The sequence below is a fragment of the Vollenhovia emeryi genome, unplaced genomic scaffold (assembly GCF_000949405.1).
Source record: "Vollenhovia emeryi isolate VEMERY1.0 unplaced genomic scaffold, V.emery_V1.0 DF939308.1, whole genome shotgun sequence".
In the NCBI taxonomy this organism is placed as follows: Eukaryota; Metazoa; Arthropoda; class Insecta; order Hymenoptera; family Formicidae; genus Vollenhovia; species Vollenhovia emeryi.
The window spans coordinates 101,455-114,936 of record NW_011967058.1 but is presented as its reverse complement, the minus strand read 5'-3'; the positions used below and the strand labels follow the sequence as shown (position 1 = coordinate 114,936).

The 13,482-nt window shown below is 36.5% G+C and overlaps 3 protein-coding genes across 4 annotated transcripts in view; 2 read left to right on the top strand and 1 right to left on the bottom strand.

Annotated features, from left to right (window-relative positions):
- The window catches only part of LOC105558831 (glucose dehydrogenase [FAD, quinone]-like), an 11,701-nt gene extending 7,607 nt beyond the window's left edge, over positions 1-4,094 (top strand). Inside the window, exons 2-3 of the mRNA XM_012006752.1 lie at positions 1,749-3,597; positions 3,711-4,094. Of these exons, the coding sequence (XP_011862142.1) occupies positions 1,822-3,597; positions 3,711-3,938 (2,004 nt within the window). The 5' untranslated portion in view covers positions 1,749-1,821 and the 3' untranslated portion in view covers positions 3,939-4,094. The remainder of the gene's footprint in view (positions 1-1,748; positions 3,598-3,710) is intronic.
- Positions 1-13,482, bottom strand: part of LOC105558833 (transcription factor SUM-1) — a 66,122-nt gene that overhangs the window by 21,242 nt on the left and 31,398 nt on the right. The gene's annotated exons all lie outside the window — the stretch shown is intronic.
- The window catches only part of LOC105558832 (glucose dehydrogenase [FAD, quinone]-like), a 6,339-nt gene continuing 4,242 nt past the window's right edge, over positions 11,386-13,482 (top strand). For both annotated transcript variants that reach the window (XR_001008707.1, XM_012006753.1), the window contains exon 1: positions 11,386-13,285. Coding sequence is in view for 1 of the 2 variants with exons in the window: in XM_012006753.1 (XP_011862143.1) it covers positions 11,510-13,285 (1,776 nt within the window). In the remaining variant the exon portion in view is untranslated. The remainder of the gene's footprint in view (positions 13,286-13,482) is intronic.

The following is a 13,482-nucleotide window of genomic DNA, read 5'->3' as shown; positions in this document are numbered from 1 at the left end:
ATGGTTATATGGAGGTCGCTGTCATTTTTTTAAATGGAACTCCCTATTGTTTATTATACTATCTTATTCTACTAAATAATATGAACAACTTTTGTCTGAAACATTTTTTTATTTGCCTACTACTTTTTGAGATATTCAAGAGAAAAGTTATAACTTTTTACATGTTTAGCTTATAATACTTCGATAACTGTTTGTCGGAGGGAAAAGTAGTACAGGACTTTTTTACTTGATTTAATCTCAGGAATATGCTATTGCAATGGTTTATGTATTGTAACACATAAAATTTACATACACAAAAATGTTCAATAATTGAAACACCATTGCAACAGCATATTCCTGAGACTAAATCAAGTAAAAAAGTCCTGTGCTACTTTTCCCTCCGACAAACAGTTATTGAGATATTATAAGCTAAACATGTAAAAAGTTATAAATTTTGTCTTGAATGTCTCAAAAAGTATTAGGCAAATCAAAAAATGTTTCAGACAAAAGTTGTTTACATTAATTAGTAGAATAAGATAGTATAATAAACAATAGGGAGTTCCATTTAAAAAAATGACAGCGACCTCCATATAACCATAAAAGATTTATTTTTTCGAAAATTTATTTTTTCATTATATAGCCCTTTTAAAACCGTATAACTTTTGCCTGAAACATTTTTCTCTAAAATGTTCTATTTCCGAAATAAAGGGGCTGTACGGGTGGTCTGAATCACCCTGTATTATACAATGCTAAACGACGAAATATTTGCATATGTATAAAAAATATAAATGAGATGATACATATATTGTGTTGTCAAATCTGGTAACATTCAAAATGTCAACATATACATATGTCATGTTTGAAATAAATACAGTAGGTATATAGCGAGGGAACCAACTAATATTTCGAGATAGAGAAAAATTCTATTCAATTCTTATTTAACATAATCGAAAGAGTTAAATAAATATAAATTTAAAGCCCAAATAAGTTAGACGGCAAGAATCAATATCACTCATTTACTTCTTCATAGAATGTACAAGCCAGAAGTAAAATTTAGTTTTTTTCCTTGTTTCGCATTCACAATAATTTAGCATTCAATTTCGCAAAAAAATAGCTATATTAAATAGATATAGTAAAAACAATTAAGACTTGGAGATTTAAATAATCAAGGATTCAGAGACAATTAGTTTATCTTTCACACGAATATGTAATTTGATATATTGTGTCAAAATGTATTACACCGTCTGATTGTATTTAGTAAGGGCCAGTTTCACAAACGTCGTTTAACCGCTAACCCATGGTTAATTGATCCTCTGTCTCTTCTTGGATAACAAGATAGAGAAAGATAGGAAGTCGATTGAACTCTGGTTAACAGTTAACCGACGTTTGTGAAACTGGACCTAAGAAACACATATTAAACTAAGCATTGATTCGAAAACATTTTGTCTCTACGTAATTCAGCACCAATCGCGTTACGAATCAATATTTTTGCAAAAGATATCACAAATATGATTTTATATGTGGCTGAATGATGCCGCAAGTCGGATTTCGAACCGAGATAAGTGAACAGATGTAAGAAGCAAAAATACTTATGCTAAACTTTATGATAATTTGGTAACAATTAGCATACTTGCGAGAGAACTCGCAATAGTTTTGACCAAAAGTGAAAGGATTGAGGCTCAGTTTGATAATGTGACTTCTACATTATACACGAACTTTGCGTTGTAATACGTGTTGTTATATCTATACAAGTACATATTATAATACAGGTACAAGCGTTCAGGCATCCAGCTTCTTCTCATTCCGCTATAAAAAATTCGAAGGACAATTATTTCCAAAAACATGCTAAAGAAGACGTCAATCTTTATCGTTGCGATCGCCGTTCTGACTAGCGTACTGTACATGCCAAACAAGTACAATAATCTTTACGGCAATGATATAGAAGGATCAAGGTTAATAAATGTGCTCAGACTAGGTAAGGGAATCCTAGATTTCTGGACACAGAGTGAACGTTATTTAGCTCAACAAGTATCGGACACCACACCGCAATTCGGAGAGACGTTTGATTTCATAATAATTGGCGCTGGCACAGCTGGTGCGACTGTAGCCGCGAGATTGAGCGAAATTTCTCAAACTAACGTGCTACTAATCGAAGAAGGAAGCCATGAAAGACTGTACATGGATGTCCCGTTATTTGCTAGCTTTCTGCAAAGAATGAATTTCAATAAAAAGTATCGAACCAAGTCATCCGACAAGTACTGCCTGGGCACGGAAGGCAACAGTTGCGTTTGGTCAACAGCGAAAGTAGTTGGCGGTGGCAGCGCAGTAAATTTTATGATAGCAAGTAGAGGAGGCGTAGAGGACTACGATCGTTGGGCCGAGATGGGAAACGAGGGTTGGGCATATAAAGACGTTCTCAAATATTTCAAGAAACTAGAAACGATGCACATAACAGAGCTACAGTCGGATACTGCCTATCATGGAACCGACGGGCCGGTGCATATCACCCAACCATCGTTTCGCACGCCAGTGGCAGAGGCATTTCTCGAAGCGGTTAAGGAGCTGGGATATCCATCAATAGATTACAACGGAAAGAGCGAAATGGGATTCTCATATATGCAGGCTACGATCATGAACGGCACTCGCATGAGTAGCAATAGGGCGTATTTGAGCCCCGCGCGAGATCGCAATAATCTTCGCGTAAGTCTTGAGAGCACGGTCACAAAAGTGCTGATCGATCCTAGTACCAATCGTGCAATCGGCGTAGAGTTCGTCAAATATGGTCAAACTATACGTGTGTTTGCAAACAAAGAAGTGATTCTAAGTGCAGGCGCCATCGGAACACCTCAATTGATGATGCTATCCGGCATTGGACCGGCGAAACATCTTACCGAACTAGGGATAAGCGTCGTCCAAGATGCACCCGTCGGCGAGAATCTCATGGATCATGTATGTTTCTATGGATTGGCATGGGCGATAAACGCGTCTACAACTATGCATATCCATGACATGATTAACCCTATTAATCCATATGCAACGGACTTTTTAACAAAGCAAACGGGACCTTTGACGACGTCGGGCGGATGCGAGGTTATCGGTTTCGTCAATACCGGACAAGCAGAAAAACATGACGGTTTACCAGATATCGAACTATTGTTTTGTGGTGGTACATTTGCCGAAAATAATGTGTTTCAAAAAGCATTCCATTTCAAAGAAGATGTATGTCAGGAATGGGACAAATTTCTTCTCACGTATGGTTGGAGGAATGTGGTAATATTGTCAAAACCAAAAAGTCGTGGTAGAATAACGTTATTGGCCAATGACATTAATGTTAAACCAGAAATCGTGTCCAATTATTTCGAGCATCCAGACGATGTCAGGACGATGATCGCCGGTATTAGAACTGCATTAAGTATTGGCCAGACGAAGACAATGCAAGCACTTGATTCTCAGTTGGTGAATTGTACTTATACCGAATGCAACGACTACGTGTATGACTCTGATGCTTATTGGGAATGTGCGATAAGGACATTATCTTCCACGATCTTTCATTATTCTGGAACTTGCAAAATGGGGGCGAGAGGAGACCCGACCGCTGTCGTCGATCCTAAATTAAAGGTATTTACTTCAAACGCATTGCGATATTTACGATTACGAAGTATATGATAATTATGTGATGCGCAAATATAATAAGTAACGTGATTTGTAAGTTCGTATACAATCTATTGCAGGTGATTGGCATTCAAGGATTACGTGTAGTAGATGCATCCATCATGCCAGAAATTATATCGGCGCACATAAATATACCTATTTTTATGATCGCCGAGAAAGCCGCAGATATGATCAAAGACGAATGGGGTTACTTGGAAAGTCATGATGTTAATAAACTTCACGAAATGCAAAGGGAAATAGAAAAGTTTTCGGAACGAAATGATACAAATGGCACAACATGCGTGTAAAGTTACAATTCGTTCCACCAAATAGTTCATTTTTTTTATAGATTTCTGAATAAACTTGTTTGAGTGATTTTTTTTAAAGAAAATAAGGCAGATATGATCGAGGAAGAGTGGAATTGTTTAAAGAAAACACAATAAAAATATACTTTTATGGAGTAATTATTTTACTACTTTTTCTACTACCGCTTTTACTTTACGATTATGGTAATAGTACAAATACGTAAATTCGTGACATAATTCAAGGTACAGCTTTTGAAAACAAATTGAATTAAAAGAGTAAATCCAAGTATCGATCGATTTCTTTCAGAAATTTAGAAAATGCAAACGAGAGACAGCATTCAAGAAAATGGAAGAGCTATTAATTTTCATATTATTAATTAAAATTTTCAAAGGTTGAAAAGAATGGATGACGCGCCGCAAGTACAATCGAACCCCAACCTATCATGAAACCTATTCTCCATTATTTGTCAATACATCAAAAGAATCCAAATTAACTACTTAAATAAAATCATAACATTCGATTTTATTTTCAATTATTCATTGTTACGAGCTTGGTAAAAAATTCAGCAGAATATTACACTATTGAGCAGATTGCATTTTATAATTTAAAATACTTTGCAAATATAGATTTCAAAATTTTTTTTATTTGAAAATGTCTCTTCACTGTCACACTTTATTTATTTCGCTGTATATTGTGTTTATCTAACTTAAAACAAACGAACCATTATGAATACGAAATACATTAAAGCCTCGTCTACATAGAAGTCGTAGAGTCGTAGTCGTAAGAATAGTCGACTGTGATTGGTCAATTCTTATGTGTCTGACGAAATTGACCAATCGCAGTCGATTATTCTTACGACTACGACTTTACGACTTCTATGTAGACGAGGCTTAAGATACTGGCATGGCTATAAAAATAAGAATAATTGTGACATTAAGAGGATCCCTCAGCCTTTGATGGTGTGCGCCATCTAAACACGAAACGCAGCATACATGAGCACACGGACACACTACTACGATACATCACACCCATGCATAAACGCGAAAATTTCATACTAACTATACTCTTATTTTAAACCTCTAATCCCAATTTAGAGGGTTTCACAGTAATTCTACATGTCATCGAATCCTAGGAAACTCAGTTTCATGCGAGCACAAGTTGTAGAACTTTTATACGAAGCACAAGTATGACGGAGTGACAGTTCGCGTTTACAAGGTTATATGTGATCGATTATATGAATTTTGTAATTTTTACTCATTTTTGGTATAAAATTGGAGTTTCCTGGGATCATTAATGCATATACTGTAATTGTACGCAAGCATTTTTGATTCCATGAATTTAATACGACGAAAGGTTATAACTACGAAAATGGTAATTCTGTCGGTAATACAGACATGCTACGGGATCCTCTTAAGTAAACAACTTTATTTATTAATATTTAATTTGAATTTCTTACGATTTTGAAATAGCTGCTACCTTGACTTTTCCTTGTTAAACTTTAAACTGTAATTAATCTCTAAAACGTAAATTCTGCTATTATAAACAGCTGTCATCACAAAAGACGCATATTTTATCATTTCGATTATTTCGAGATTTAGACATTATTCTAGACATTACTCATTTCGATAAATCTTAAGGTGACTCCTGCGTAAATCAACCAAAAGTAGAAAAATCGAAGTTTAAGTATGTTGTAGTTGTAAAATTTATCTACCAGTACGCGAAATTTCAGAGCCGGTCGCCGGTGAAATAAAAGAAAAAAAAACAATGTTAAAGTTGTACTTTTTAACATCCCAGTAAACACCAAGTAACAGTTACATAACATGAATACTATAATTTCCTATAACGCCTATGTTATATTACATTTGCATTGCATTTGCATACTTTAACTTGCCAGACTGTTAAAATTAATGACTTACCATACTATTATACGAAGTAAAATCTGATTTTGAAACATTTCTCCTTAATCATTATTAGGAAAAAATGGTTCTTATACATGGAATAACCTACGTGTGTTAAGAAAACTGTACTATGATGATTCATAATGTTGCACAATTACAATACAAGAACTACGTAATTAAAGACTTAAAATAATGCTTAAAAAAACTTCAAAACTGAAAGAATATGACATTTTACGATGTATATGAATATTAAGTTTATCTTCCGAATCTGAGCCGTATAAATTCTTCACTCACGAAACGTCGGAATCAGACAGAATTTATGCAGCTTAAACCCAAAAGTTCAATTTAGTAAAAGAATTGATTTATCGCATTTATATGTGACTTTTAAAATTAGGAGATGCGATATTAGAAGAGCGGGATATTTAAATATTACTTCAACAATTTTTTTTTAATTGTTGAACTTTCCCCTCCCCAAATATTACGAGGTTACGCAATAGCATAATTTTTAATGTTTTTATCGGCATTGTGCGTTAAAACGAGTTGCCTATTGTGGTACAACGGGGATACTAGCCACGACAAATTATCGATTTGCTATTTGAAAGATCCGTTGTCACAAGAGTAATATATTAACACATAAAAAAAATGTGAAAAATATTCATACCGAATGAGAGATTACACGATAGCTTCATACATCCTTACGTCTCTGTGTCCGTAATGTATACGATAACACGAATTGCCTGGATGCCGTCCATGCCAATGGAGGGGAACTAACTTATAAGAATATGTGTAGAAGGAATTGAACGTCATCAGTTAAATTTTATGAACCCTCTACTGTAGTCGCACCTACTGTATACAAGGTATGGTTGTCAAAATATAAGCAGATATATATGTAGGTTGTTCATCCAGACATACTATCAGCTACTGTATTTTATTTTAGATATTTAAAAGTTAACTTCTATTCGAATATGCCGAGCAAGATTCGGAGTCTCCTTTACATTCTCAGCATTAGTACGACAATTAGCTCGTTGCGCTACAACAGCTTTCGTGGGAATGGTAATAAGATATGGTCGTTGCGACAATTGCTTGGTTTAGCTTTTGAATTCGGGAGCTTCTTAAACGAAAATCAACAATACTTAGATCAAGAATTACCGGATGTGACACCGTGGTACGGAGACGCATATGATTTTATAGTGATCGGCGCTGGTACCGCCGGCGCCACCATAGCAGCGAGACTGAGCGAGGTTTCTCAGGCCAAAGTATTGCTAATCGAGGCTGGTTTCCACGAGACCCTCTTTATGGATATCCCGCTGTTAGCTCCCGTGCTGCAGATGAACAGCAACATCAACTGGAACTTTCATTTCAAGTCATCCAACAAGTACTGTCGTGGCATGAGGGATAACAGTTGCCCTGAGCCGAGAGGCAAAGTAGTCGGTGGCAGCAGTGTGCTGAATTTTATGGTAGCAACTAGAGGCGTCGCCGAAGACTACGATCGATGGGCTGAGATGGGGAATGAAGGCTGGGCATACCAGGATATTCTCAAGTATTTTAAGAAACTGGAAACAATAAATGTCCCAGAGCTAAGATCCGACGTTGCCTATCGTGGCACCGATGGTCCAATACATATTACTTACCCGGTTTTTCATACTCCATTAGCAGAGGCCTTCTTAGAAGCCGGCGAGGAACTAGGATATCCATTAATAGATTACAACGGGAAAGATAAAATAGGATTCTCATATGTGCAGACGACAACCTCGAACGGCACTCGCGAGAGCAGCAACAGAGCGTACTTGAAGCCTGCGCGAAATCGCAAGAATCTTCATTTGACTCTTCAGAGCACGGTGACAAAAGTGTTGATCGATCCTATCGCACGTCGAGCAATCGGCGTAGAATTCGTCAAGTATGATCAAACAATACGTGTGTTCGCGAAAAAAGAAGTTATACTATGCGCAGGTGCCATTGGATCACCGCAATTATTGATGCTCTCAGGCATTGGACCAGCGGAACAGCTTGTGGAACTAGATATAGATGTCATCCAAGATGCTCCAGTTGGCGAGAACCTCATGGATCATGTATTCTTTCCTGGATTGACGTGGACAATAAAAGCACCGATTAGCATAAATTTTGCCAATTTAAATGCTATTAAATCATATTTAACAGATTTCTTTGTAGAAAGATCTGGACCGTTAACAGTTCCGGGCGGTATTGAGGCTCTGGCTTTTGTTAACACGAAACATCCTGAAAAACATAACGATCCACCGGACGTGGAACTATTGTTTATTGGTGGTACAATTAAAGAAGAATTTGTTTTCCCAAGGTCGATACAATTGAAAGACGCAATAATTCAGAAATGGAACAAATACCATGGCACTCATGGCTGGACCATTGCGCCAATATTGTTAAAAGCAAAAAGTAGTGGTCGGATGACATTATTGGCTAATGACGTTAATGTTAAACCAGAGATCGTACCGAATTATTATGATGATCCGGACGACATCAGGACAATGATCGCTGGGATTAGAGCTGCGTTTGATGTTACTCGGACAAAGGCAATGCAGGCATTTGGTCCTCAGTTCATTAACATTACTTATACTGAATGTAACAATTACGAATATGACTCTGATGCTTACTGGGAATGCTTATTAAGGACACTATCTTCGACACTTTATCACCTTTGCGGCACTTGTAAAATGGCACCTGCTGGAGACCCGACTGCTGTTGTCGATCCCAGATTAAAGGTAAAAACATTTGGATATTCATGCAGAATATTATAATAAGCATTCATGAATTTATATGCAATACTTTGTAGGTAATTGGCATTTCCGGATTACGCGTAGCAGATGCATCTATTATCCCCGAAATGGTATCGGCGCATTTAAATATACCTGTTTACATGATCGCCGAGAAAGCTGCAGATATGATCAAGGACGAATGGGGTTACTTGCGAAAGTCATGATGTTAATAAACTTCACGAAATGCATGGGAAAATAGAAAAGTTTTCGGAATTATGTAATAAAAATGGCACTGGCACAACAGACGTTAAATAGAAAGTTCCAACCCTTCCGAACACGTGTAAAGCTACAAATTCGTTCCAGCAAATTGCTAATTTTTTTATAGAATAGATATGTTTGTAATTTTTTTAGAGTAAATAAACTCAAAGTATACGCTGGTGATCAAGTATTTTATGAAGACGGTTTTTCGGCAAAAGATATATTAATATGCAAGATAAGCCTTTAAGTAAGCTCTCCTTTATATTATATTATACTTGAACACAGTATGCACTTGATTCATCTAAAAAATGAGTAAATATACACATAAATAACAAATATTAATTTTAGAGCATAAATCTAAGAAGCGAGAACGCCAAATCATTACTTAAGTCCAGGCAAGCTGAAGGTAGCCTAATAATTTTTAAATAAATATGTAAATTTATATACCGGTTTTTTCTTATCTACGCGCCATTATTTTCGGACATATAACATAGGTTTTCATTAGCTGGAGTCGAATATATGAATAATAATCGAATAGAATACCGAATAATTTAATTATAAACCTTTGACACTTGCCAACCTGTTAAGACAAATAACTTGCTGTACTATTATAAAATAAAATTTGTTTTCAAAAAGTTTTTCTCAATCATTCTTAGGAAAGTATGTTTTTATGCACATGGTATAACATGTGCTTGCGGACCAAGAAAATTTTAATATACTGTTACATAGAAATTATTGTAATATCCATAATATCGCACTATTACAGTATAAAAACTACGTATCAAGTACTTCCAAAGTAACTTTAAAGATAAAAGAATTAGACATTTTACATTGAGGTGTATATGAATATTAGGTTCAGCTTCCGGATCTCAATCGCATAAACTTTTTATTCTTACTTTCCAATGAAACGTTGGAACTAAACATGCGGCTTAACCTCGAGTTTTGTTTAGTTTAATTTAACTAGTGATATAATTTTAAGAATATTTATAACGAATCGTACAGATTGTTAATATGGCCACACCCGAGTGAGAAATGATTCGTCGATCGGTGTCGAAATGATGTCGAATCGACGTCAATTTGACGGTATCGATGTCGATTCGACATCGTTTTGACATCGATTGACGAACCATTTCTCACTGGGACATGGATGACCATATTAGCAATAATTTTGACGAGGAAAAAACTATTTTGTATACTTATAACTGCAAATCAGTGACTATTCACCATTTTCAGTGATAATCCACCGATTGATTTTTAGAGAGCGGATGAAATTGAACGAAACTAAGTGCGATTTTTGTCATTATTCATACAATAGTTATTTTCTAAATACTTATTCTTACTTCGCAGTGTTTTACGTAGATAAAGTTGAAATCATCTAGATAAAGATCAGATAAGACATATAAAATTTTATCTTAGATAAGATATAGATTATTTATTTCTAGTTTATCTAGATAATAGATGAAATTATAAGCATTTTATCTAGATGATTTCAAGATAACATTGCTTTAAAAAGTAATTAAAGAAAAAATAAAAACAATTATATTTATAAATCTATTAAAAAAGCAGGATTATATTTAATTGGCTTGTAAAAGAATAATGTACAATTACATTTATAAAAATATTGCAATAGTTGTGCATAATGTATTGAGAAAATTTAATTTACATATCAAAAATTACAAATATTCTAACAGATAATGCTACAAATTTTAATGCTAAATCATTTAGATGCTTTAGCATCACATATGAAAATTGTGATCAAAATTGACTCACGTTAGAAGCAAATAAAGATTTGAACAGCATAGAATAGTGTGAATCAGATTCAGATATTGAAACTAATAAATTTGAAATATTAATTTCTTCAAATACTAATAATGTTGTACATGGAAATGATAATTGTTTGTATGAATTTCGGATAAACTAGGAAATGAAATTATTTACCAATGATAAATAATGGGTTAAACCTAGCCACGAAATACTGAGTTCTGCTGAATGCAACCATTATCTTAGATAATTTCAGACAGATAACGTATTTTTAAATCTAAGATAAAGATGTAGATAATACGTTTCATTCTTATCTAGATAAAGAAGAGATAAGGAAACAGCCTTATCTAGATGATCATCTAGATAATTTCAGCTAGATAACAGAAAACACTGCTTACTTGGTATTATTGTTGGATATCACGCGTGTTGTAACTAAAATGTTGTTACTCCGAAGATGTTTGTACATCTCATCGCGATATTACGTGACACCAATTACAATCATTCAAACGTCATTATTTTGCAAACGGTATTATTTTGCTCTGATGTTAAAAGATAGTATGCGATAACGTTACAAGTTATTCAACAATATCACGATAATAAACCTTGAATTGAATTGCATTGACTGATGAACTGACAAGTAAATCAAAATATGGATCAAAGAAATGCACAAGGTGACACGTTTCGTTCGAACGCGCGTATAAATTTAAACAGGCATCTGCAATAAGGTTCGATTCGATTCGGAGAAGTTCGACTTGGAAGTGTGGCCGGACTCGATACAACGTGGATTCTAATTAATCATGCATATGCATTCATACCGCCTTGGTATTTATAGAACAAGGATCTTAACATAAGTATATATAACGGGCAGTCAAACACAGATCCTTATTACTGCGCATTGCTCTTTCACCGGTCAAACAACGTCTAGACATGCTGAGCAAAGTGACGATACTTGTTCGTGTTCTTAGTTTTAGTGTCATGTTCGGCGCAATACAGTCTCAATTACAATCGCCGTCGCATTGGCATCATAGATATCACAGCAACAGTGCGAGCGGATCAAGCCCGATCACTGGGACAGTGAATTTCTTAAAGCACAATCACCTCCAAAGTGAGCAAGCATCACAAATAAATCCACACCACGGAAAAACGTTTGACTTTATAGTGATTGGTGCTGGCACAGCCGGCGCTACAATAGCAGCGAGACTGAGCGAAATTCCTCACATCAAAATATTACTGATCGAGGCCGGACCCGAAGAGAACATTTTCATGGACGTTCCTCTAATCGCTCCCGTCATGTCTCTCAACAACAATATCAATTGGAAGTACAAAACTAAGCCGTCCAATAAGTATTGTCTTGGTATGAAGGGGAACAGTTGCGCTTGGCCCGCAGGAAAAGTTTTCGGCGGGAGTAGCGTGCTAAATTTTATGATAGCTAACAGAGGCGGCGCCGAGGATTACGATGATTGGGCCGAGATGGGGAACAAGGGTTGGGCCTACGAAGACGTTCTCAAGTATTTCAAAAAGCTGGAAACAATAGATATTCCAGAATTAAAGGCGGATGTCACCTACCACAATAACGACGGACCAGTACATATCACGCATCCGTCATTTTATACACCGTTGGCGGAGGCCTTTCTAGAAGCTGGCAAGGAGTTGGGATATCCACTAGTAGATTACAACGGGAAGTACCAAATAGGATTCTCACATCTGCAGACTACGATCATGAACAACACTCGCATGAGCAGCAATAGAGCGTATTTGAAGCCCGCGCGAGATCGCAGCAATCTTTACGTAACTCCCGAGAGCACGGTGACGAAAGTGCTGATCGATTCTGACACAAATCGTGCAATCGGCGTCGAGTATACCAAGTATGATGAAAACGTCACCGTGTTCGCGAGCAAAGAGGTGATTATGTGCGCAGGTGCAGTCAAGTCCCCTCAACTGCTGATGCTCTCCGGAATTGGGCCAGCGAAACACCTTCACGAATTAGGTATAGACGTCGTTCGGGACGCGCCAGTCGGGGAGAATCTTATGGACCACCCAATGTTCTTTGGGTTGTCGTGGTCAGCAAACGTATCAACAAGTTTACAATCATTCGACCTGCTGAACCCTATTAATTCGTACCTAATGGACTTTTTAATAAAGCGAACGGGACCGTTTACGATTCCGGGTGGATGCGAGGCCGTCGGCTTCATCGACACAAAACACCGAGAAAAACGTAGCGGTCTACCTGATATCGAACTACTGTTTGGTGGTGGTACAACGAGAAATTTTATTTTTTCAAGCGTATTGAATTTTAAGGACCCGATATCTCAAGAATGGGATAAATATCATGACAGACGCGGCTGGTTTGTTGGGACAGTGTTGTTGCGACCGAAAAGTCGTGGTAGGATAACGTTATTGGCTAATAACATTAATGTTAAACCCGAAATCGTGCCAAATTATTTCGACCATCCAGACGACGTCAAGTCGATGATCGCCGGAATTAGAACTGCGTTTAACGTCGCTCAGACAAAGGCGATGCAAACGATTGATTCTCAGTTTTTAAATGTCACTTACACCGAATGTAACATTCACGAATATGACTCTGATGCTTATTGGGAATGTGCGATAAGGACATTATCTATCACGCTTTATCATTACTCTGGAACTTGCAAAATGGGGGCGAGAGGAGACCCGACTGCTGTCGTCGATCCTACATTGAAGGTATTCGCTGGAAAATTAAGTATTCGTGCATAAAGTAGTCATACTATTATATAAGTACCTGGTGTCTGTCTGTCTGTCTGTCTGACCGCGAACTCCTCCTACATTTATGGACCGATCTTCTTGCAACTGGTCTCAAAATTTTCCAAATTTTTCTGGGATTGTGACGATGGGGTTTTTTTCAAGTTTTGCTCACCCAC